The sequence below is a fragment of the Anser anser genome, assembly GCF_964211835.1.
Source record: "Anser anser genome assembly, chromosome: 2".
NCBI classification, from domain to species: domain Eukaryota; kingdom Metazoa; phylum Chordata; class Aves; order Anseriformes; family Anatidae; genus Anser; species Anser anser.
Window position 1 is genome coordinate 20,849,638 of NC_139721.1, and position 27,294 is coordinate 20,876,931.

General features: G+C 35.5%; 1 protein-coding gene across 45 annotated transcripts in view; it reads right to left on the reverse strand.

Annotated features, from left to right (window-relative positions):
- The window catches only part of RIMS2 (regulating synaptic membrane exocytosis 2), a 462,822-nt gene that overhangs the window by 80,696 nt on the left and 354,832 nt on the right, over positions 1-27,294 (reverse strand). For 15 of the 45 annotated variants that reach the window (XM_083822300.1, XM_083822280.1, XM_083822321.1 and 12 more), the window contains 3 exons: positions 25,822-25,854; positions 15,848-15,883; positions 11,129-11,229 (listed from right to left, as the gene is read on the reverse strand). The exons of 15 other annotated variants lie outside the window; for them this stretch is intronic. In XM_083822300.1, the coding sequence (XP_083678426.1) occupies positions 11,129-11,229; positions 15,848-15,883; positions 25,822-25,854 (170 nt within the window). The remainder of the gene's footprint in view (positions 1-11,128; positions 11,230-15,847; positions 15,884-25,821; positions 25,855-27,294) is intronic. 15 more of the 45 variants (XM_083822285.1, XM_083822284.1, XM_083822274.1 and 12 more) reach the window with 4 other exon arrangements.

Here is a 27,294-nt window from a genome sequence, read left to right on the forward strand (position 1 = left end):
AAAGACAATCCAAGACTGCAGTGAAAATCTAAGGTTTATAGTGGCCAAGCAGGTATCTCATAACTCATCAAAAGCTACCTTAACGTTACAATTCGGAGAGCGCTTCAACTCCAAATCATCAAATTACTGGAACAGGACTCAATGATATAACAAGTCATAATAACAAGAGTTTACCACCACTGGTCTGCATCCCTGGGTAGCATGCCTGATGTACTCTATAACTAGATATCTACTTTAAAAAATAAGACAACTGATTTCTATTATCTATCAAGAAAGGTAACTGATTAAGAAGAGTTTTCATAGTCTGAATATTAAAGGAAGATGATCTTTTTCACGGTCCTAGCTGTTAAATGAAACAGCAGAGAGATCCAGGTATAGCATACGGTTAGGATGAAACAGCTGTATTTATATTTATATTCCCATATAAATGGGAGTCAATAGAAAAGCTCATGTGTCCTGAGGATGGACTTCACCTTGTTACAAGATCCGATGATTCCAGATCTTCAGATCATCCCTAGGCTCATCCATGGCTTCACAATCTACTGTCCAATTCCATCTAACAATATACCCTACACTTTTTATCTCCTGCTGAACTCCAGCACATTTGTTAGGACAAACTGGCAAGCCTGGCTACAGATAACTCACTTGTTCAGTGGGCTTACTTTTAGTGATGACTCCAACTTATGTTTCTGGTCCTTTCTGGTCTTCTAACTCCAGTGAATCCTACTTACATGGGATAAACAGAATCAAAGTGTGCTTCCTGTATTTGCTTCTGTTCCTCAAGTGGTTCATCTGTTGTTTTTGTTATCACTGCACTCAAAATCTCTTCCACTTCATACAGTCCTGCCATCCAGACAGCGGTTTAATTTTTAAGGATGGTAACAGGGCAGGACTTCTGCTTTGTTTAAGAAATGCTCAGGTCTCCGGTTGTTCTACCTAACTTGGGCTTCTCCAAGATGTTACTGTGCAACATCAAGCTATAAAGTCAAACAACATGCATTTTAAAGAGTTGTCACTTAACCTGGATTATAAACTACATTTCCATTTTCTGGTGGTGGGTTTTTTTTGTCCTTGTGTCTCTCGTAAAAACAAATAAAAATACAGAAGGGCAACCATCTTTGTTTATTTTACCCCAAAAGCCTGCTACATATTTCAACAAATCTGATGGTTTGAGAAAAAGAGTATGAAGTTGCCCTCTTAATAGTACTTTCTCTATGTAACATTTAAATATGACTTTCAGAAAATTTGTCCTGGGACACAGCACCACTAAAGGAATTCATGCCGAAGGAAACATCTGGATTGACACATGGGCCATCTGGTGAGTGCTTATTCCTGTAAGCAGAAGTGCCTGAGGACCATGAGTTACAAAACTGCTCACGAACGGGATATAAATACATCTTTGTACAACTTGTCTTTATAAGTTGTTAAATCCACAGAAATCAAAGAAGGTAGCCTCCAAAATCAAGCATGATTTGAGGGAAGGTCCCATAACCTTTTCTTTATCTTTTGTTTTCATTGATTCTCAGAATACATTTTGAAAAATTCAAGTCCAATAATAAATGCATAAGCTTAGATAATAATTTGTGTACAGGATCTTCTGCTGATTCGTGTTTACCTAAAAGGGAAACAAATCTGCAAGACGTAGATAGCACCATCTCCTTATCCCTCCATAGGCAAGTTAAACTGCTTAGAAAACGTTAATTTTCCCTAAAATGTATTTCCTCAGCACCTTTACTCCTGTCATTTTGGGATACTAGGGAATAAAAAGCTGCAGGGAGATCCTAAGCATGCAGTCTGCTCCTGGGGAATGGAAAAAATGAACTCTCCTTTTCTCTTTGTCATTATCCTTCATTTCTCAAAGAGAGAGAAATAAAATAAATGAATAAATTAATAAAAATAAATAAATAATGTATCACGTCTTTCATATCACTTCACGAATTTTATAATCCTTTTGCTCTTTCCTTGTAAGGCCAATTTGAATTCACTTTTACAGAAAATACTTAATGCCAATTACCATTAATTACAACTTCAACTTCACCACATAAAACACTAACAGCAAGATATTCATATATAACATTTCAGGAAAACAAAGAAAAAATAATTGAAATGAAACTGTACAACGAATTTAGGTAATTTCATGAGACAGTTACCTGTATTGGAACTATTCTTAGGGTCAAGAACTTCTGCAAACATTTCTGATGTTTAATGTCTATGAATTTAAAGAACCTTGAAAGTTTTCATTTTACAGATGTTTCCTTGGTATAGCATTGGCATGGTATTTCTAAATTTTTGTGTCTGGAAACCAGTTTAGAAGTAGGAAAGATAACATTTCTAATGCTGCCTCCTAAAAACCACACAAGCTACTTTACAATTCTTGAAACTAAAAGTCAGCCTGTTTATCAGCAATGAATTGACGTTATCTTCTCTTAGATCCAGAAAACTGTCAGTGTTTTCAATTTTGTTTTTAGAAAATCATATTCAAAGTAAGTAACATGCAGATACTAATAATTAGCTACTTGCTTCAGATTAAACTGCAGAAGTACGCAAATCACCAGACTTGTTTTTCATCTGACGTTATCTGTCACTCTGGAGAGAAAAGAAACAGGGTGATGCATTCTGGTTTTGCAAAATTTAATGGATCTCAGATACTGTATGTAAGGAAACTAATATAAATTCTTTTAAAGATGTGACATAGTTTGAAGGCAAAAGATACACCAGATAATTTTTTCTGTTATAACAGAAGTTGAACTACATGACAAAATTGTGTTTGGCTGTATGACAGATGATTGTTTTTCTCAACATAAACTGACTCTGGAAGAAAAACAAATTCCAAACTTCTTTTCAGTTATGATACTTAAGGTTATTAGATGAAAATGTATATATTCAAGGCGAAGATTTAGGACAAGATGTTCTTCTGGGGGAAAAGAGAAGGTTCTGTTTATGCAGACTTTAATATAAGTTTATGTAATTTTATTTTAAATTTCATGAGTACTACTAGTAAAATAGGTTTACTGTAACAATTTAACTATTTTACAGTTTGTATCGCAAAAATGAACACATTTTGGGTACATCATTACCCTGTTCAGAATTAGGGCTTGAATTTTCAGAACTGCCTTTTTTTTTTTTTTTCCTTTTTATTCCTTGTTATTATTCACTGATTCCAGACTGTCAGTGAAATCACTGGTAAACTAATGACTTCAATCTGTAGGAGCAGGATAATATTCTTTCTTATTTATTACTAAAGAAATTATTCTATTGCCTAACACTAAACCAATATTAACTCCTGCAAGCAAGACTTTACTTCCAAATAAAAGTCAGAAATAACATAGGTTAGAATGGTTGCAGAGATAATTTCGTGTTTTAGTAACCTTTTCACTAAAAATGTTGCTGAAGGCATTAAAGCTTTACAAACAAAATATATCCCTACACTGAGCCTCCAAGGTGCTGATTTAACTTTGATTAGATCAATTATTGAGCCTTGACGGAAAAACAGTGCTGTGTTAAATATCCACCCAAGTTCTTTACCTATACTACTTGCACTAGGGATGTTTGAAATCACAGTTATAGTTAGTAAAACTAACTGTGAGAAATTACGAATTTAAGACACTTGAGCAAAAGAATGAAAAAATGCAATGCCTTGGGCAAAATCTGAGAGACTCAAAGCTTTTTTCTTGCGTGATAGATGGTAAAAAATCATCAAACCCAAAATCTGTTGTTTGGACAAAGGTTGATAAACAGGCAAAATTACTACTGACTTCTCTGGGGCTGCTATTAAATAAAACCAACCCATTTAATACAAAGAAGCACTCACAGAGACTGGACAAAATAAAACATCCACACTAATAAAACCACTTCACATGCCTCATTATTACAGTCAAAACACTTTTAGTGAAGAATTACAAATTATAAGAGCAAACTCTGGTTGAATCCTTGACCTAAGGCATGCCCAACCGAACCACCCGGAGCTGCTCGCAGGTGGCCATCCCAGGAGCACCTCCCGCAGGATTCCTCGGTTTGAATTCTACGCATTTAAGCAGGCTCTATGCCAGCACTGCACTAGAACTCCAGGTTTATCAATTCCTACTGCATGCAACGTTCTCCTTGGTTTTTCAAGGTCAATAGCCTAGCAAACTGATCCAGCAAACATGTTTCTGGCTGAGCTGGAGCGATGGCTCTACTCTTGTCATCTTCTAAATGTGAATCACAGCCTTTTCATGCCTATTCTGCCTGGCACAGAATTAAGCAGGACAAACGCCTGTCTGGTGTGATATATATTATTCTAGATTATCACCCTCACTTCTTGGGGCTCCCTGACCATTACAGCAACTCAATTAACTTCCTATATTCTCCATTTTTGAATGTCACTAAGGCACCCAGATATTTAGTACATATTTAGTACATATTTAGTACATATTTCCCAATTATTTTGTTGTTGTTTTGTCTAAATCTTCTCATCTATTATCAGCATTAGTTTTAGTACACCCTACAGAATGAACTCAAGACACAGATACATAATTTTATACATTAACTGTAACTCAGTTCAATAGCATCCTGGAACTTTATGGCTTAAATTGAGGAAAAAAACTGTAAACAGAAATAATTTAAGTTTACTATGAAAAAAACAGCCAATCTGAAACAAAAATAGACTAACAGTTTAACAATTCACAGATCTAGACAAAGCAGTTCTGAGAAGAAAATGTCCTCTGTTATAAAAAGGAAAAAAGGATTTAAGATAAATTGTAGTGATTAGTCTGGTTAGAAATTGGTCAGGACAGTACCCAGATGATTTTTAAATGTGATTATTAGTGGAATGGCTACAATTACACTATTGAATATGGCTTTAATAGATTTTTTTTCATACACATCTTGAAATATATTTACGTTAGATAAACACTTCCCCCCCCTGCCCTGGGAAATATTTGCTTTTTGCAAAAGAGCATTTAACTTATTGCTGTAAGAGTAAAATCCAAGAATTTGTGCTACATTGAGCATTTTGGGTTTGATTTTTAAATCAGAAAAAGTAATTTTCTGTTATCGAACCCCCTTTGTTTTTACAATCAATTCTAACAACTAATGAATATGCAGAACCAAATTAGACTGATGATTTTATTATTTTTTTACTTTCAGGATTCATTTTTTCTCTTTGAGATTCATCCCAACATTACAGGATATGTTAAGTTCATTTTATAATGTTTTCTAGATATACTATTAGCAACATAAGCTTACACAAAAACTAAGAAAATGGCTGACAATACAAAGCGCCTGCAGACAGATCAAGCAAGTCAGTATCAGTCAATTTTTGTCAGCCTTCATCATGGTATCTGAATGCAATATTTGTGTTAACCATCGCATAACATTGCAGACTACCCTAAACCTCTGCTGGAAACACAGATATTCAAGATTCAAAAATAAATTAGAAAAGCATCAAAATGAAAACAAATTAAACAAGAGCTTGAATTAAATTAAGAAGAAACACGACAGCTATGAAACACTATGAAATAGAAATCATTTCTCAGAGTCTGGATATCATTAACTAAAGAAGAAAATACTCAAAATTACATCCACATCTATACTCAAAGTTGCTAAATTACTTTTAACCCATCAGCAAAATATAGGATTGCAATAAAAATACAAGTGAAATAAGAGATGTTTTTCACATTACCATGTGCAAGCAGTTCAAATCTAGGATTCTGAATTTATTTCACCTAGCTGCATTTTTAAGTCGCAAAATTAAACTTTAAATCCTGTATTTACAGGAACTAGGACTGCAACATCAGCGGTTTATTCCGTTAACTTTTTATATTAAAGACATAATAAAATTCTTGACTGAAAGTATAAATCCTATCAGCACTTTAAGCCATAGAGATTCTCTCTCCTATTTAGCAGTAGAAGTCCTCACAGATCACAAACGAGCACGGCTGGTCAACAGGACCTGTGCTTTCAGACCAGATGGCTGGTTTAGCTGTCTAGGTTTCCGTCCAAAAATACAATTACCAACTAGTCCATTGGAAGAGCCATGGGACAGGCAATAACTAAACAGGCTTCTCACATGGGAAATCCTTTCTTAGCATAACTGGTGTTTGGTTTTGGTTTACATCCTGAGGCAAAAAGCTTCTTGGTGTGGAGGTGAGGAAGGGAAAGACAAAGGGACCCAGTAAAACTGTGCACAGCTATTTCCATCATAAGTCTATCAAATTCTACTGTCTAGGCTTGTAGCTTTACGGTTATCTTACAGAAAGTAATTGCATAGAATAATTGTGTGGTATTATTAATATTAATTATTTCTTTCTTAATTATTTTTCAGCATAACTCCATTCTAATTATTTTTCATCTTTTCAAGTTTTATCCAGATATCTAATATTTTAAAAATTAAACCGGTACATTAAAAAGGAATCTATATGAAACAGCTTTCCATTTCTACACTGTTTTCATGGAAGATGGATATCCAACCTTGCCTCCGTTTTTATTCAATATTTTGAATATGTCAAATTTACATCCTTAACAAGAGAAGTTGTAAGAAACAACTCTAGTACCAAACAGACATATTCATAATCGTTCACAATACAACCCCAAAACACCATTATATCAAATGCTTCTATCAACACAGGTCAAAGGATACCACGAGTAGCTGTACCACTGCCAAAACTACTTACTGCAGGTTTCGGAGCAAAAAAGGCAGCTCTTGGACAGCTGCACACATTGTGACTAGACTGACAGCTAAAGAGACCTGCTTCAAACTCGACCTCTTACACCTCCCAGGCTGCAGCTCATATCTTTTGCACATTCTTGCACCCAGGTAGCCCATGAGGAGGTACTCAATTCATTGCTGAATCAAAATGGCTCAGCCTGAAGAACTGCAACTTTTCAGCGTTTATACGCTTCAAGGGCAATCCATCTGCATCTATACTAGTCAAATGAACACATGCTTAAGTCTTCTTTTCCACCGGTTAATTTATCTTGGTCTTGCCAAGGGTTTAGAAGGCCACAAAGGAGCGTGCTACTCTGTCCAGTTCTACTAGTTTGCTACACTAGACACAGAGAGAATTATGCTCATACATTTATGATGTACAGTATCTGGCAAATCTAAATCTTGAATTTTGATTGTTGACTAGCAGGAACCGCGGCATTACATACAGCTGATGATGTAGAGAATTTCAGTCTTATCATCAACATGAATCATTAAAGCTGCAGTTGGAAATTTCAGTGTTCTGTATTAGTGTTCTATTTGGTGTACTCTTTTCTACATTTGGCTAAGTAATCTCTTCAGCAGTTCTGCCAACATTTCCAATTTTATTTTGTTTTTTACCACTTTTATCCCAACTTTGTTGCTCTACTATATTATAACCCTAATTAATATATCACTAATATTATATGAAAGGATTTCTCTATGCCTTTTTGGAGGCATATTATTATTATTATATGTAGGCATATTGTAGGCATATTATTTCCTCCTAATAAAACAAGTAAAATGAACCTCATGATACTTTGAGATTATATGTGTCATCTAGTTACCAGCCTCTGTTTTACAAGTGGTTCTAAATAAAACAACCATTTTTCACTATTCTGACTCCGATATAAAGAGCCTCCTTTAGTCTAGCATGCAATAGTTTTAATCACTCAGACCCTTTTGGAGTGGCTAATAGGACCTCAGTTGATGGAGTTCTCTCTTGATCTACACTGAGTTCACATTGATTGCAAACGTGTCTAGGAAGTATTTTCTCTCTTTTTGCCCACTCTCTTTTTGCCCACTCTCCCCAGTCAACCCCCTGGCCAGCTGTGGCAGCAAGGAGAAAGGAGCAGTAGGACTCCTTCTACCCTTTTCCCTTCCTCTGTCAGCCAGGGGAAGGATTTACCAACCACAGCACCACCTATTGATCTGCTTGACAGGAGAGCTAATGGCAGCAGCACCATACAAGAAGAAAGGCAGGGAAGATTTAAGAGAGAACTTGGGAATCATCATCAAAAACCATCTCAACCAAATGAGACCAGAGAGAATCTAGCACACTACTCACTCAGCTTCTCTGGGCTCTGGTCTCTGATCTTGGCCTTCTCTCTTCACAGCGCATCATCTTGTTTGAACATTAAGAACTGGAAACTTTAGTTTTCAACCAAAAGAATAAACTAGCCCTAGAAATATTCTTGAGGAACATTATATACATCAGGCTAGTGTTGCAGAGTCAAAGTATGGCCAATGGCTATTTTTCTCTAGTGGAATGCTCTTGTACTCCTGTGCTTTCTTTTTGTGTAACCAGAACTCAGGTTTTCCTGCTTGTCAGCTTTCAATGCTACCAGCATTGACATTCAGACTTCAGTATCTATTCCTGTACAATTCTACCAGTATTCAATATTCAGAAATAACTGGTTTCCTAATACCAAGAATACTTATGCTTAATCCTTTACGCCCCCACTATTTTTCCTTTCATGTCTCCTCAGTTGTAAATATATTTCTATGAAAATCAGATATGCTGTTTGCTTTCCTTATGTCTGTGCTGAAACCATAGTAATGCAACTTCTACATGTAAGGAGAGAACTCTTACACAATGTATGTATGACCTGCCAAGCTCATGCATTAGAAATACTATGGGAGACAAAATACGCAGTTTTCAAAAAATGATGAGGCGTGTATATGAATAGTAAAAATGCAATCTGCAATTATATCAGTCATACATAGCCATAAAAAGGAAGGGCAGTTTCTTATTTTACGTCAAAATAAATTTTTACCACAGGCTTCTTAATGCATGATTATGTATCACATCAGTGTAAAAAAGCTATCAGTACTGAATTCCAGAGGTAGAACAAAACCAGAGAGGTATATTAGAGGATAACTATTTTAATATTGTCCCACTTCTGCTGTTAAATCTTTTGCTTTCTCAGCAAAGAACGGTGCTTTTTCTTAAAGTAATTATGAGGAACACTCAGTTACTGTTTATTTCCATTTAAAGAAAGACTTAAAACAGAAATATAAAAGAAAATTCTATTTACTAGCTGTCCTGAATGCCATTTAATGCTTAGATAATGACATTTTTCTCAGGCATGACTCACCTGACTGCCTGCTGTGCCAGTTGACGGTCTTAAAAAAAATCTAAGTCACTGTATAGTATATTGAACATGAAATTTCACTCAGCTTTTTACATATGTGTTTCACCTGATGATTCCAGAAGAATTGTTGTAGAAACCAGATAGATAAATTGTACTTACTCGTTTTCTGTCTCTAGATGATATAAGCACTTAATTAAAGAAATTGAAGCAGTGTTAGCAAAAAAAATGAAGACAGATCTCTCATATGGCAAGTGAGAGATATAGTTCTAATTTGGCTTAAAAACTAGAATTTTTAAGAATGCATTTTCAATTAACATTGGAATTAGATGATCTTTAGGGTTCCTTCTAATCCAAACCATTCTACAATTAAAGTGAATATTCAGTGTCTAGTTCCATGAGTTCAGAGATAGAATAAATAACTCATTTTCAAATACTGAAACTACACTTTGGCAGAAGAGTAAATTAACTGTTTATTTCTGGAGACAATTTGTTTGATATTTGCAATAAATAAACGACCATTTTCATAAAAGAATTCCATTAATTTTTTTCCTCTTTAATACATTCCAATAATACCGAATATTAAAATTTTAATTTAAAAGATAAAGATGTATTGTGAGGACCAATAATATGGTGTGAGTGAAATGGGAAAACAAGGGTAGGAAATGCTTCATTAGGTAATTATATTCTATTCAGCTCCCTCACATGAGAGCACATTTATTCTCTACACTCTATACCAGTCCTGCTTCTGACTCAAATTTCAGGCCAGCACTGAGGGCGCAGGAAAATTAGCAGAATAAATCTGGTTATACATACAATACATAAATTCATTTTTTATGGTACATACAATCATAACACAAGAAGGCCTGCTCACAGTATTATGCTCACCTGTAAAAGCTAACACCTTTCAAAGCAGACAATATAGACACATGAAAATAATTTTGCCATAAACGTCATCACATAGCAAGCATCTAGACATGTCATTCCAAGTCCCTCCTACACGTTAATAAAAATTCTTATGTGTTCTGTAATAAAAAGTATACAGGGAAAATATGCAAATAACCATGTAGCACATCTATAAAGTTAAAATATTTTAAGCCATTTTCACAGGTTTTTTGTTTGTTCTGTCTATTTCCATTAATAGCTTTCCCCATTTTGTCAAGGGCTTTGAAAAAGTTCTCCCTTTATTTTCCCAAAAATTAAACACACTTTTTCAAAAGGAATTACATCAAGTATATTAGTCTACACCATGTGCAAAACTAATACTACTTAATAAATTTAACTTTTTTTGGCCTTCAAACATTAAATAGCTCAGCTTACAATAACTGCTAATCTTGTAAGCAAAGGAACTACATCCTGGAAATAAAAGTCTTAAACAGACTTCTCTTCCTCAAACAGCTTTTATAGGTCAGAAGTCTCGTGTTTCTCACTTACAATCTGACCTCAATTAATGAAGTCTTTTAGAGGACACTAAATTATTTTTGTATAATAGGACTTTAAATTGGAAATATCTTGATTATTTTAATTAACACACTGTATATGACATGACCCTGTTCCAGATAGCAGGAAATTTTGGATAATATATTTGAGGCTATACTACTACATAACAATTCACATTTTTGGCAAATCTGGCCACATCTGATGTAGAAGCCTGTGTGATACAGCACCTTTCCAAGAGCTAAACTGCCACTATTAAACTAAGTAACACTATGGCCTTCAGTTTTCAGTAGACCAAGACAGACCAGTGCTCAACTATATGAAAGCCATGGACAGATTTCAGTAACTCTCATTGCACGTGTCACTCAGTGAACCTCTTTTTACCTTCTCTTTGAGCTTTTAAATCATGGCACTGCTATTCATTCCAATGGATAATTACACTGCCACTTTTAATTAACTTATCCTTCCTAAATTTTAGTAATCAAAACCAGTCTCTATTAAGGGTTTTGCTGCACTTTTCCAATAATTTTATTACAGATACGCAAGAAACTTTTACTGAAGAAACAACCTGCCACTCATCAATTGTTTTCTAAAAGCAATATTGGATATTTCACTTTAGCATATTTTGTTGCTTTTCAAAACAAAACTCCCTTGCCTTTGAATGATAATCTTGTTCCAGCCTGGAATCTGATCCCGCTACCTGTTTGTACTTGCTCATTTTCATTTGGCGATTCCTCTCTTCTACATCCATTGAACCTGTTAAGTTGAAAAAAACAAACAAAAAAGAAAATAAATACAGTAGTCCTCAATTCCAAGCTTAAAGTTACATTCATAGCATTTTTAACAGAAAGAGATGAAATCCGATTTGATTAAATTATGGTGTATACGATTTTAGTTTCTGAGTAACAATTTTGCAGAAAAACAAAAGTTGTAAGAGAAGGAAAATTGTAGATGAGTAAGTATTTCAGCAGTCTTAATAAGCACTGAATTATCTGCACAATTTAAATGAACCCAATGTTGTGGAAGAAATGAATGCAAATGGAATATAATGTTTCCACAGAACAGAGTTTTAATACAAAAAAATATTCCAGAGAAACAAAGTCTTTCATTAAAAAAAAAAAAAAAAAAAAGAATGCAAAGCTGACCTGTTTATTTCAGGTGGGGATCCTGGTTCTGCATTTATTTTGGTGTGATACCAGCATTTTTGTACCAAATTAGTAATCAAGTAATGACCACAGGCTGGCAAAACCTCCATTTATCATTTAAGCATACATTTATTTTGCTCAAAGTATTTTCAAGGTGTATAAAGATATGATAAAGAGCCACCCAGTGGTATCACTGTATCACACTCTAATGACATGCAACTTCAAGAATGATTTCAGGATTAACTCTTCTTAGACCAAATACATGATTAGTCTCAGTCGAGATGGCTGCTTACTATACAACACAGGCATCATCTGTTTTCTGCCAACTGGCACTGTAACAGCACAATTTACTATATAAAATAATAAGGAATTAAGTGTCAAAGCTGAAGGGAAAGTGTGAGAAATAGAAACAGAAAAAAGAGAGGAAGAGAACAGCCCAGAATTAAAAAAAGATTTTCAAACAAAATATAGTTATCTACTATACACATGGAGGCTTGCTTCTCTTCCACTTTAACATGGTATAAATCAAAAATAATTCATTATCCACTGAATGCTAAAAAGCATTCATTTTGACTGGCATTTATCTTAAACTTCCCGTCTTTTTAACACAAAGGTTGTCTAGGATTAGTTTATCAGAATCCATCTAGAAGTTATAAAATGAAGCTTTTGTATATTATAAACATTGAACAATCTGGACTTGTATTTATGGAGCTGTGATTGGAATATTAGATTCCAGTGTATTATATAAATCTGACTTAAATTCTAAACCTTAGCCTTATGTCACAATCTAACAGTAAAGCGGGGCTTTTCACAGGGCCTTTGCAGGGCCTCAGAGCTTTGTATTTTCCTTCTGTACAACAGTAATGACAGTAGCACATACTACTAGAAAAGCCTGCCAGTTACATCCTGCAGTACACCATGGAAAATCTGGAAGGAATGGGGTGAAAGGAAGAAGGAATTTGAGAACACTAAACTGTACTGTTATCTATAAATCCTCTGGCTTCTGATTTTCTTATTCCAACTCTCCATCTTTACTCCCTACAATCAAAGTGAATGAAGAGACTTCAGAGAAACCTTCAAGACAGACATGAATCAATAAAAATGAATGAAAAACAATAAATGGTGTTTTATAGGGAGAGACATAATGAAAAAGACAGTTGCTGGTGAAAATTCCTAAAATAAAATATAGCTAGTTTTTCCTATTGCATTTTATCTCAACCATTAAAAATGCCTCAGCAATACCTGCCAATTTATCTTTAAGCTGCAGTGGTTTTTCTAAGGATCTGGTTTTAAATGCACTATAAAGATATTCTCTCTTTAAAACAGAAACTCTTAACATGGAAAGCGATACTTTTCCCTTTTTTCAATGACAGAAATAACACATTAGTATTTTTGGAGTAAAATACTCTTAACTTTTGCTTAAAGAAATAAACTGTCTTTTCCTGAAGTCAGATCTACAAATCCGCCTGTCATTCTTCAGTAACATAATGAAGGAGATAATTTTCACCACACGTTTTTCTTATGAAGTTTTCTTATGAAATCATCATATATGGTCTTTGTCCACAGACATCCTGCCAAACTTCAGTAGATGACAAGAAGTGAAGAAATAACACCTCTTGATCACACATTAAAAATTCCACAATTACTTGTGGAAACATTCTTTCTTATCTGTGATCTATGGCAAATTGAAAGGTGGGCTTCCACAAATCCAATTGCATGTGTTCTGCAAAATCAAGCACTCGGAAATACAGTTGAAAATGGAGCCCTCCATAGCACAACAGGCAAAGTTGGTGGCTCATTTTCATCTCAAGAGAAAAACATAGCACAGCTTAGAAAAAAAAATTCACTCAATTCCCATAAAAATTTGTTACAAAAAAATCTAACAGCATATATTTTTGAAACTGCCCTTAATGAACAGATGAATTCAGTTACACACAAAAAGAAGGAATCCTGAGGGCAGTGGGAAGTTCATAATGCAGAAGCTCGGCTTTAGTTCTGCTGTGCATGGAGCTGATGTGCAGAAAGACTGCGCAGGGTTACTGCCTGCCGCAGGCTTATCTCCATGTAACCAATGCCAGATGCAGCCGTGATCTGGATGGGAGCAAGAAAGGTTGAGAGTGTCATGGCCATGTCCCGTTCACGTGGTCTGAGTGCACTAAGTCACATTTGCACTAAGTGGTGCAAATGCAGGGCTATTAACCATCCCTGGTACTGCTGGCAAATCTGTTCTTAGCTAAAACTTAGGCGGTGGTATTTAGCAGGAGCAGAAAGTGCTTCCAACAGAGTCCAGTAACTCGGTGTATTAGGAAGCTTCAGTTCCTAACATGACTTGGTTAACCAAGCCTCATCAGTCCTACACCAAGGATTTCTCTGTAGTCAGGAGCTGTACAGGAAGTATGTGTAGACAAGCCAGAACTAACTTGTTACTAAGTATTTGTTATCAATATTAGTGAAAATGTAGGAGCATCAGCTTTTACACTGGTAGCACCAGGTGACTGAGCCCTTGAGTTATTCATGTCATTAGCTAGCGCTCAGTACAACAAACATTCAGGGCTATACAGAGATTGATACTAGAAAGATTAAAGCTAGCTAAGGTATACTTTCATGTATTTACATCATGTCTCAAAGGTATGCAACCAAGTTTTGGCCAGGCAGATGTGAGTTCATCGGTACACTTTTTCTGCCTTAACTTCCTTCCAAAATTTTGTTTTTAGACAAGAGCTGCGCCTCCAACAAAACAATGAGACATGCAAACTTCAGCCACAAGAATACCAAAAAATAAAGACAGACTGATGGAGGAACAAAGCCTGATGGTGCTCACCTAACATAGCTGGGATCATTAGACTGTAGGAAACATCTCAGAGTTTTGCTTATTTTAAACAACTCTCTAATGTAAACAGGGGCCTGAAAGTCAGCTCCATGGGGTTGTCATCAGCACGGGGAAATTCCTGGCTAACAAAAAGCTAGCTGCCAATTCAATACCAGCCATTCTCCCTATTTTTAGAGTACAGTATGCTGCAGGAAAACAGCAATGTTACAGTGCAAACAGTCTCAAAATGCCAGAGGTTGCCAAGTGTGCCACAGGACTGCCAAGAGTAAGGCCAACTGTGGCAGCAAACCTGTCCTTGGAGCTGCAAGTACTCATCACAAGCACTAGAATCGCTGCCCCAACTTTGAATGCAACCCATTATTTTAATGTTTGATCTTGAAATTTGATAAGATTCAGCTACTTAAGCATTAAAATTTTCATCATAATTGACTATTTTTTTTTGGGGGGGGGGGGGGGGGGTGCGGGGTGACAAAAATTGTAAGGGGCTGTAACTAGTGATATGGTTAATACCTAACTTTTCCTGACCTCAATATAGAGTCAGATTTTTACAAGGAAATAAGCAATTGCTTAGCTCAGCCAGGACTTAAAGGCTGATCTTGGATGCTCAGGACAAATACTGACTCTTCTGTAGGCTAAGATTCTTCAGTTGATGGCCCATGGTCCACAACTAGAGGCAAAAGGGCCTAAAAAAATGGTCTTAACACTCAGCTTAACCTAAGACAAAGCTGTCTATGAAAAAAAAGTGAAAATAAAAAGAGCTGGGAGTTGTGTTCATTCATTTCATTGCCTTCTCCAGTGGGAATTATTAAACTCTTCTAGCTATTATAGATGCAGGTGATAGTGATAAATTTGGAGAAGGAGTTGTAATGTACTGTGCAATGGGAATGCTGGGACACAGAGAGTAGAAGGGAAATATGGGGTACAGAAATTGAGTGGATTTCCTCTTAAAGTATTAGGACAGATTTACTTTTGGATAGGCATGGACAAAAGACATATAAAATCTGGGAAGAACAATGGGTCAGGCAAAAGGAGGAAAACTAATGACTACAGAAACACTGAGATGTTGGAGGTCAGAAACATGTAACAGAGAGGGAAAAGGCAGTGTGCATGTTCCATGCCTGGATTTGGGAGGAGAAAACAGGTCTTAAGGTGTATGAGAGCTTTCTTTAGCTGGTCTCTTTCCTCTAATTTGTCCCTCTAAATTGACTCCCTTAAGAAAGGGAAGGAACTGCATTTGGGAAAGCCCTTTCTCAGTTTTCGTTTCCTAGCATCTATTCTGAAATCACAAAAATACATCAATATTGTGATCCAACTCCATGGTACACATTTGTTTAAACATAGCAAATCAAAGAACTTAAGGGCAAAAAAATACAAAAATGTTTTGAATAAGTCACCCTACCTGTATCCCCATTCTCTGGATCTGCTTTCTTTTCTTCTACAAACAAATGAAAGCAATATGTAAAACAAAAAGAGAGGGAGAGAGAAAATGCAGAAATAATAATAAAAGTAATAATAATAAAGCATGCATTAAAAAGGAAAAATGAATAAAACCCATCAAATTAATTTAAATTGATGAGTTTAGTCAACCAACCATGTATAGTGCTCTACATCCAGAGGCATATACACTGCATGCTACTGCATACATTTGTGCACCCTTATCATAGACTTACTCGAGGAAACCCATGGGTACTTTGTGCACTTCCAGAATCATTAACAAACTCAATACAAAAGACAGCAAGGCAGGTTTCAGACATAGTTACTTTACAATTTCCTCGAATATGATGAAACAAAAAATAAAAGTAAAAAAGTCTTTGTAGTGTATGTTTTATACACACATACAGTATGTAGTTTAATGATTCAAGCATAAAAATTGAATGTGTCAGAATGGTTTCCAGTAATCGCTTTAAATCTTCCTTGGTTTAATCAATTCTCATAGCTTCAACAGGTTAAAAGGTTTACTAATGATATTACTGTAGCTTGTCTTAGAGCTAAAAAAATATGAACCACAAAAGACATTAACATCAATACTCAGAACTCAGCTTGTGCACATAAATCCAAATAACTGATGCCAACAAATATTCTGAATATATATCAAAGGTTATATATGGCTCAGGGCATTCCTCTGCCACAGAGAAATGAAAATACATTGGATCCCTATCAAATAGTTTGGCAGCACATAAATACTGCACTCTGAAATCCAAGTTTGGCAATTAATGTGAATTTTTTTAAAGTCAAATGAAATTTACTTTAATTAGAAACACATTAACTTTTAAGCAGACTGTTTCTTTTTCATACTTCAGGCCCAAATTATATTAATTTCAATTAATACAATCCCATGAATATGGAGCAATCCCCCCCCCCAGTCACAAACCAAAAATAGCATGTATTATTAGAATTAGTTATTTTTCCAGAATTACTGGTTATTGAAGGTTGCTCACAAAATTACTATCTAGTTTGCAATACACAGGATATTACCAGTTGAAGAGGGAAACAGAGGTGTTATTTTGAAGAAATATCAGTTTGTAGATGGGTATCAAAATAGAGGGCTAAGTCATTCGTAAAAAGAAATCATACCAGGGCTAAGTAGATGTGTAAGAAAGAAAAACGGGCTCCTGCAGAGAACATAAATAATGCACTACACTTTAATGGGATCTGGCATTTATGTGCCGTTCTGTGTGGGATCAAGGTGGTTCTCCTGCTGGCAACTCCTAGTGGAACTGTTAGGCAAGTTAATGGGAAAAAGATATGGCACGTCATAAGCCTACACTTTTGGAAATCAGTGGATATCAACTGGGTTCTTGAAACCTCACCCATTCCCTGTCTTTTCCTGTCCCATTTTTTGCACTGTTTATAAACAAGACCCTTTGCGTTCCTCTGCTTTGTCCTTTGGTAGTCTGGCCAATACTGTCTATGCAGGTTGTGGATATTGCTTTGAGAACAGCAGAGTTGTGTTCGCTTTTTAAGCTTTTTAATTATTTTTTTTTAAGTTGCTGTCACCAATACAAGAGCTGTAAATACAACACTGTCTTCCACTACCTTACTGCTTTCTAAAGCAGAAAGCTATTTGCTAGCAATACTAGTCAACATAATGCAAAATAGATGAAAGCAAAGTAACAACCATTAAACTAACCTTCAGTTTGAACACAAACAGGATGATAAAACTTCTAAGTTATTTCATAATTATGGTGAAAAGAAATCTTTACTTTGCCTGAAAAATCATCCTAGTAAAGAAATCTAATATTATATGGCATAATTCCTTGTTAAAAATGCCCAGAAGTCCATTCTTCTGTATGTCTGGGCCACAGGACTTTTCATCCATGAATTTTTAAACGAAGACAGTCAAAATATGGGAAACTTGAAACCTGCCTAAGATTCACTTGTTCTTGCTTTCCATTTAAAGTATATAAAAATATATTTCCAAATTGACTTTCAGAAAAGAATACTACACTATCAGCAAGCATGATATTCTATTAGATTTTTGTATTTCAAAATTGTAATTGAAATGTTGTGACGTTTATTGCAAATCTTGACAATAAATATATCCGTTAGATTTTTATAGGAAAGGTCAGCAAGAGTGGGTCCCACTCTCCAAACTGAGGTTTCATTTGTATTGTAAAGAGCTGTCTGAAGGAGTACTAGAAAGAACAGAAGATCAAATTGAAGAAGAGTTCGCTTGGGCAGAAGCAGCAAAACTGAACAGCATCAGTAATGTCCATTGAGCGAACAGAACAATGCCAACTTCTCAGCAAAAAAAATCTTCATAGCAACTTTAGGCTTAACCATTCCCTCTTAAAAAAATTCAAAGCAGGTTCAGAATGTTGATGCTACAGTAATCAATGATTTTGGTTCCCCCAGTTATTAGGTGCTCAAATTTTTAAAATAAATAAAAAATAACCTTAATTATTAACTTTGAAAATGCTGAAAACCAGTAACTCACTATAAGATGATTTAAAAATGTCTCAAAGTGAATAATATAAAATGACACAGGCAACAGTCAATCCTAAAAATCTTTGTGTAGTTCGATTTATATGGCTTCTTCAACATCATCACATTACTCAATGGTTTTCTTCATCACCTGAATTAAACTTAATTTACAAAGTTACATACATACGCTCTATTGTGTGTTGTAATTATATCAACTTAAGAGCTAATGTTGCAGAATTAAACAAATTGGAAAAAAAAAATCAGTCCTTTCACAAAGGAGACATTTCTGTACGTTACAGAAAATAACTATACCAGTTTTCAGCTTAATCAGAATATGGAGATACTGAAGTACAGAAATAAAATACAGAGATGAAACAGAGGGATATGCTGAAAGATCCCCTCTCAAAACCGTGTTCCACTTTGCAGTTGATAATTACTATTAGAATTATCACTGACATTTCTTATGTTGTAGACACAACATTATGTTCCCCTGACCCTGTAAGGGTCTATTCTTTCTAAACAGGTATCTAGTAATCTAATGTCTTTGGGAGTTAAAGTGAACAGAAGAGCATGCTAATCGAGAGACTCATACAAGAATGGACTTAACAAGAACTAGAACTGATCCAAAATGGATTTGACCAGCTATATTATCTTGTAAATACATTAACTAAGTGAGCCCTATGGGTCTGATGGGCACCTGGAGGTTCTACAGCCAGAGCACGACAGCAGGCTTCGCCAACCTCACCCCAGGATGCCCCATGAAGCAGGGACTCCAATTCCCTTGAAGCAAAACATGACCATCTCTGTACCTGTCTGATAACAGTTCCGCAGAAGAAGCAGAAGGGCAGACTCTTCTCTAACCATGGACACAGAGATGGCAGCACTGAACAACTGCTCTAAAAGCCAGGACTGTGCTGCCTTCCTTGGGAAGATGAGGGGGAACCTGATTCTGTAGCCATAAGGCTACCAGGAGGTGCTGAGTTTCAGAGACCCTCCCAGGGCCTCTTCCTCCTCTCACACCTGACTGCCCAAAACTCAAGGTTAGAGCCTGGTTCTCCCTTGAAATGTCTTTCCTGCAATGATTTTTAGCTGCACAAGGATCACTGCAATAGGCTGATTCAAAATAATACTTCAACCTGGGATCCAGAACAGAGAGATTTGCATTAGCTCAGGCTGGGGTCTAAAATAAACCTAGACTTCCTTGCTTTGAATGAAAGTAATTGCAGCCTCCAAAACTGGAGGATGTGCCTTTTATTAGAGCATACTGAAGCATAACTCCTTGTTTGTCTTTGAGTTTAGGCATCAGATAGGACAACGACAACAGTAATATTAAAAATGTTTTATGTTTCTACTTCTCGTATTTGCTGACACAAGATAAAATCAGCAACAAGACTATAGCAATTACATTTATAGAGTTGTTAAAGTAGCTTTGTTAGTGCTTTGATAAAAATGAGTCTGACTTCTCAAAGCTGTGGGAATTAATAAATAACATTTTATTTAGAAAAATCAAATTTATAAGCAGGACCCTAACTTTACATAAGTACTTTTCAAAATGCTAGCATGACTTCTTTCTTACTTGATAGAAAATATTTCTCTTGGAAAGTTCTTTATGAGACTAGAGGAACATCAGTTTTATACTGAGACAAATCTCTGAAACACTATTCTTACCAAAACAGGCAAAGGAAAACAGATTGTCTCCTAAAAGGAAAATCGAAAAGTTATTTACTTTAAACATCAGAATTTGTCAGTTAAAGGTCTTTCAGTCAAAGGATTACATTCCCTCTATTTCCAGAGCCATTCAATTCCAATTCTACCTTTAAGAAATTAGCCCTAAACTTTGTCATTCTGGCTGTCTACAGTGTGAAAAATACAACTACCTAATGGATGCCTGATGTAAATGGTTCCTGAACTTCACTTCAGGGCTGTATGTCCAAGGTGTGGCAAATATACAGAAGCTATTGTTGCGACAAACAGGGCCCTTCCAAGAAGCCCGGGATCCACATCACAGTCTGAATGAAAAGAATAGGGCTGACAGCTCCAGAAATGTGAAAGAAGAAAAAAATATATAAAAAGCTTGGGTTTTAAAGTGCTTTTATATTACTGTTTGAATGAGATTGAGATGTCAATTACTGTCCTTAAAAGGGAATGTTAGATTGAAGACCGTTCCAGTTAGCCAGATTCCTAGTGGGGGAACATGCCTTTGCATTCCTGTTTTCTATTTGAGCATTGCTTCATGGTTTTGTTGTCTTTTTTAAAAATTCTTGGCTTCAAACCTGATATTACTAAACAAAGACTGAAACCCATGGGATATTTCTCACCAATTAAAAATTTTTTTATCACAATGCTTAAACCATGTTAACAATGTGACTTCACATTATTTGCAGAATACATGGCACTGCTTAGTAAAAGTGTTGAATAAGATGCTGTGGTGATCTAGGCTAGAAAGTTAAAGAAGCTCTAGAATCGTGGGCTCATAAACCGACAGGATCATCTCAGGTCTGCATTACTGGGGATAGGTCAGTGCAGTTCATAAAGGACAAAGGTCTTGTGAAGCAAGCTAGGAAGTTCTATTTTGCATGTTTGTTAGAATAATAACTAGTGTTATGACTTTTTTTTTTCTTTTTAATAGTATGTTTGCCCACAGATCCTTTTCCAAAGTGATTTTTGCAAAGTACTCTGTGATGTTTGTCCTTGCTGCCTCATACAAAGCACATACGTTTTGGTGGCCTTTGAAGAATGCCGAGATCCCACATGGAAAAAGGGTGTTACTAAAAAAGTAGCAAGACTAACCTTAGCTAAAGCACCACATTTCGATTCCCCCAAGAACTGTGACAAAACCTCCCTATGTGAATGATATGCAATAGGATTTTGAAAATGCAAAAGAAAAATATCTGAGGGGCCAGTGGGCTCCTAAATTCTGTCCTCATGAAATCTATTCAGATCAGCCTATGATTCAACTCTGCATTGTCTTCATGAAAGCCCTAGCTCAGTCTTATTAAGTTCTCCAGCCTCCTATTTTTCAAGCACGTAAGCTTCTCACAGTTCCCAACACTGATTATAGTCAACAGTATAACCACTGAATATTTCGCATACATAGGCACAAACACTTGATGATAACTATGCCTCAGATTCCAGAAAAGCAAACAGCTATTAATAGAGATTCTTCAGCCATCCTAAGAATGCAAGAAATTTTCATCAGTGTCCCAATAGCCAGAAATATGGTCAAAGATTTAAGCAGAGGACACAAAAACAAGGGTGGTGTATGTACCTTCATGCAAGACTCAGTAGAACTGCAAATTCAGCTAGCAAATTTTTACCAATAAAAAATATTTATGTAATGGTATTCTGCCTTTTGCACAATTACGCTCTCATTTTTAATTATATAGTCTGATATTTTGTCTATTTTTCCCTTGCCAGATTGAGGACCAGCCTTTATTTACCTGGTTCAATACAGATGGCTATTTTGGAGTTTGGGGGTTTCGAGGTCTACGGTTTCTGGTTTTAATTCTGATCAAAATTAAAATTAAGGACAAGGAACCTCCCAGCCATCCAACTTGATACATCTATTAGTATGCTAAATACCTTTAAACTGAATTTGTTCTCTGTTGACCAAATAGAGAGTTGGACTCTTTAAATGTCTCAGTTACAGTCTAAGGAATGAGATTTTAAACAAACCCATCAAATTAAATATCACAGAAGCCTTCAGTGATTCACAAGTCATCTAACCACATTTGTGCTAATATGTTACAAAATCCTTCAGGAATTCCTTTTCAACATGAGAAAGCCAGAAACAAAACAAAATACTATCCTGGTCTTTAAGGGGAAGTGTGTCACTGAACAGTGAGTACAATAACAACAAAAATAGAGGGGTGTCACGTCTCATTTATAATGGGTAAGTATATCAGAGTAGACTCACTCTTGGGAGGCTTGAAAAACCTGTTATGATACTGTAGATAAAAACAAATACAAATAAGGCTCCTTCTCTTCCACTGCAGTTGCTCTCTTAAATTCTCTCAATCATTTTTTTTTTCATTTGCTTCCTCCAACAGTTTATTTTCCAGGCTCTCCTACTGTTTGACCCTCCACTGTCCTGGGCTGACAGCTCTGATTTGGTCACGCATCTTTAACAGTTTTTAATTTTTATAAGCTCTACCCCCAGCAAACAGGTTACTATTAAAAACAAAACAAAACAAAAAACTTCCATAAAAATATTAAAACACGAAAAACATATTTCAAAATTCTTATCTATTTGAACTTCATTCTCAAAGAAAGTTAGCAAAAACTTTAATCAATCTTCCTATGCTCCTATTTTGAGAGAGAATTCTGCTCCAGAAGTTGTCAAAAAGAACCAGAAACTCTATTTCCTTGCCTTTCATGGCCCTTCAGAAATAGAAGGTAGTCCAACTTCTAACTTCCATGCACTACCACAAAAAAGCAGCAGTGACTGGGCATCACTACTCCATCCTTTCTCATCCTGAACTAAACCTAGATTTAATTATCATTATTTATGCTACCTGTACACTTATTGACCTTAAACTGTCATGGACTGGCCTTTCCGTAGTTTTGGTGGTTAGTTTTGGGCTACAGTTACTTAAGTCTTCTCACACCTAGATCCATTTCACAAGACTGAAGAATGTTTTCTGTATCTCATATGCTTGAAGACCACAGTGAGTATAACTGCAATTAGTTGATGCAACAGTAACTGGTTAATCAGAACCACTGGTGAAAAGAAAGTTTCCCAGTTTGTGGTTGAGGTTCTGTGGCAGGCAGGGTTTTACTTCCATTGCCCACACTGAATATAGGCAGGATGACCAGGATGTCTTCCTAACAGTTTTCACAATACATCCTATGAAATATTTTAAATTATTTGCAAAGTACAATTTTAGAAACAAATTGTGAAAACTGTACATTGTGAAGCTCTTCATTCACCAAAGGAAAATAGAGTTTAATCATTAATGATGCTACCAACCTGTACTGCTGTCAGATAATGACATTTGTATTGAAATGTTTTTGTTAGCTTTGTAAGCTTGCCTTTGTGCCTGAAATATACAGCATAAGCTTTGCATGCACTAACATGGGACATTTCCACTAAAAAATCCCAGATTTTTTTCAGTGAAGAAAATCTTGTCAACTTGCAAGCTAAAATGTTAATGTCCATTGAGAGGAAATGGTAGCACCTTTCTTTCAATACAACGGTCACATATTCAGATATATAGCTTTTTCAATATATCTTGGTTTAATAACACCTAGAATCAATAGCTAATCCTTTGATTCACCTAAATGTTTGCTAGCACGGTACTGTGAAAAGCATTTCCTGAAGAAAACCTGTAAATGGATAATCCTAGTTCCACACTTCTAAAAGCAGATTCTAAAGCAACGGGGAAACATCTCCTTCTGGGGGTATGGCTTTGAAAAGTCACCCTTGCTTTTAGCTGAGCACACAGCTGCACAAAGTGCCTCAGATTGAAACATGTAAGCTATAATGTCATTGAGGTAAAGCATGGAAGTTGATCACATAACCACTCTCAAATGTGTATCTGAAAATATGTTCCTAGACAAAAGGAAAAGACAAAGCAAACTGCTTTCAGTTTAAGGGCAGTAACTTTTGCAACTTCACTTCTGGCCATGGTTCTGCTAGACAATTAACTTTATCAGTGCCTAATACATTTGGTTAACACTGGTTAAAGCAAATTTGGTTAAAGCAAAACAGCGCTTTGCAGGAGCTTATTTCTACTGGAGTGTCCAAAAAAAGTTAACAATTCACAGGTTTTGTCTTCTCACATATGTTCAAGAAAAGTATATCATAAAAATATGTACTTTTCTGAGAGATTAAGTATCCTGTTAAGGTCTGACTTCTTCCTATTCCAAGAATCAACTAGGATTCATAACTCAGAGGAGGGATCTTTAATGAAAGGGTCCACAGGTTTCCTTTTCCTTTTTTATGAACAAATAAGAAACTGCTTACCCAATCCACTAATTTATTTTTTTGTAATGAAACAGATTCAGAACCACTGCACAGAAACTAGAAATTGATCTTAAGCACAACATAAGAAAACTCAGTGCTTCTACAGCATAATTTATTAATTTCCAACAGTGGTGATTTACGGAAGATGGAAATCAGATCATGTAACTTTGACTACCAGTTGCTATAGTCATGGCTTGGGTTGGAAGGGACCTCAAAGATCATCTAGTTCCAACCCTCTACCATAGGCAGGGATGCCACCCACTAGATCAGGATTATCAACTTTTCCCTCTCCCTGTAATGTAAGTGATTTCTATCGTGGGATTTGTAAAGTATGAAATCCACAGCAAGTAACTTTTGGAAGTCTCCATAGATAATCTCTGACTCTAAGGGATTTTGACAAGAGTATTACCAAAGGCAAAACTGAGTTCTGAAGGAGCCAGCCACAGGAGAGGAAACAAAATGTTTGACTAAATCCTAACTAAGTTGACTGGACCAGTACATAAAAATTGCTTCAGAGTTTAGAAGCTAAATGGTATTCGAGTGACTTATCTAATTCATTGGGATAACAGCATAAGCAAAGGGAAAAAAACAGAGCTTTGACACAATAAAGTGTAAGACTTTTATAGGTGAATTTGATTAGCTTAAATATGGGGAATTTCCTTGTTGTTCTGACATACTATGACTGAACAAGCAGGGCAAGCACGAACAGCTATTGCATTTTCAGAGGTAGCTAGAATTTAGTTCTGTGCCAGTAATACAAACTACATGGAAAATTCAATAAAATGGCAGATTAAAATTTGATATGAAACTTTAAAAAAACAAGTAACGTGCAATATGAAAGAAAAGCCATGACTAGTACAGCTAAATTAGATCTTCATTAATGTTTTCACTTCTCTCTCTGTTATCAAACCCTTCTGTTTTACAGTTTTTGCCATGAGAGAACAGCTTTTTAACAACTCAAAATGGATTTTGTTCAACAAAGCTAAGTTTGAAATTTCAGTGTATGGTATGTAATTTACTGAGATTGTTCAGTTCTTAAATTATATCCTCCCCAGGGTGAAAAATGACTTGTTATGTCTAAGTTTTTTACTTTATGTAGAAGTTTCCAAATGTGAAGATAGACAAATTACAGTTTATATGTTTAGAAACCATGTGTTTCTTGTGCTAGCTGGAAGCTTAGAGGCTAACACAAAGATATTGGAGGTAGGAAATAAACACAGAAGAGAGAAACTTAATCAGTTCAAAGTCTAAAAGTATGCACGTGTCATCTGTTGATTTTAAAACTTTTTTGCAGAGTACATAATTCATAGGTAATAAGTATTACATAAATATCTTGATTTAACTTAAAAGCTTACAGTTTGTTAATGCTTTAATATATTGAGAGAGGAAGAGAGTGAAAAGTATATGAGATGAGCTATGATAAAATCTATAGGAAAGGTACAATGAGAAAAATAGCACAGAGAAAAGCAGTAGAAGAGACAGACCTGAGTTTCTTCTCCGTGATGATTCCGCTTCTTCTGTGATCACATCGTGTAATGGACAGACATAGACAAAGGAGATGGGCGTGAGAGGATGTATTCAGAAGGTTAAAACTGACACTGAGGGAAAGGGCCAAAAATTGTTTTAGAGAGAAGTCTGCAGTGCAGAGTTAGTAAATGGGGAAAAAAATAGCAAGACACCAGAAAGAGAAAGAAAGCTGAGAAAGAAGTGGTTAAACTACAGTTGAAAAAGAACAGCAAAGACAGGGTTAGTAGAGGAGCTGAGGAAGTAACAAATGTTATAACTGAGATCAAAGTCAATCTTGCAATGAAGCTGAAAAGAAACCTGGGTAGTAAAAGGTATGTTAACTAGCAGAAACACTTTTGTTCATGACTGTTCAACTTTTCGGAATGTTATCTACTTGAATGCAATTATTAGTTTTTTCTTTCAAGTACTGAACATCCAGTTTAAAGTCACCAATGGGAAGTGTATTATTAGATAATTCAATGATTAAATTATTTTAATTTATGCTGAACCAAACTTTGCATACCCAAAATGGAAAATAAAAAGGAAACAGATTGTTTGGAAAAGGATATACAAGCTCATGAATTTCAGAATCCACATAACACACTCTGGAAAGGACCACATTATTGTAACACTTTGCCAATGGCAATATTTTCAAGACCAAAATATTGAACGTGAGAAAAGAGAATGTATAGCTAATAACTCTCATGGTCAATTCAGCAGATATTTTTTCCAAACCAAATATTATTCATCTCACAGTAGTCTAAGTTATTGGAAATGCATGCAAATTAAATGCCAAAGCAACTATCTCATTACTTACTTTATTACTTCTAATTCAAAACACACACTGCCATTTCAGACATGGAGAACATCTGAGGGACAGTGTCATTCTCTGTACTGAACATCTAGTTGTAGCAAAAGAATGTGAGGAATTTATCTTGAAAAGTAATACTAATTACATTGAACTATGAAGCTACCATCACTAGCAAAACAAGTGCATTCTTACAAAAAAGCATCAGAATTAAAACAAATATACGTAAGTCCTAATCTAAATTCTGCTTGAAGTTTGTGAGTCACAAAACATTGCTCATAATTCAGTAACACTGCAGATATTAGAATAAGAATTCCAGAAAAGTTCATACATCACAAAAAATATGCTGTAGTTTTATCCACATTTTGCAGTCAAGATTAAGATACCACTGAAAAATGCAAAATTAGAATACACAGTATAAATTAACAAAATGAAATGAAAAACAACACTAATATTCATCTGATAATCCCTGTGTTCTACAGTTAAACCATTTTGTTCTATAGCTAGCAGATTATCATTTTCATCCAACAAATGCCAAGACTTCACCAAAACTTTGCTGTAAACACAGATTATAATATATATTTGGAATGCACTTTAAGGCAATTAAATTTGCTTATGGGATGAACACAGTTAAGTGCTATAT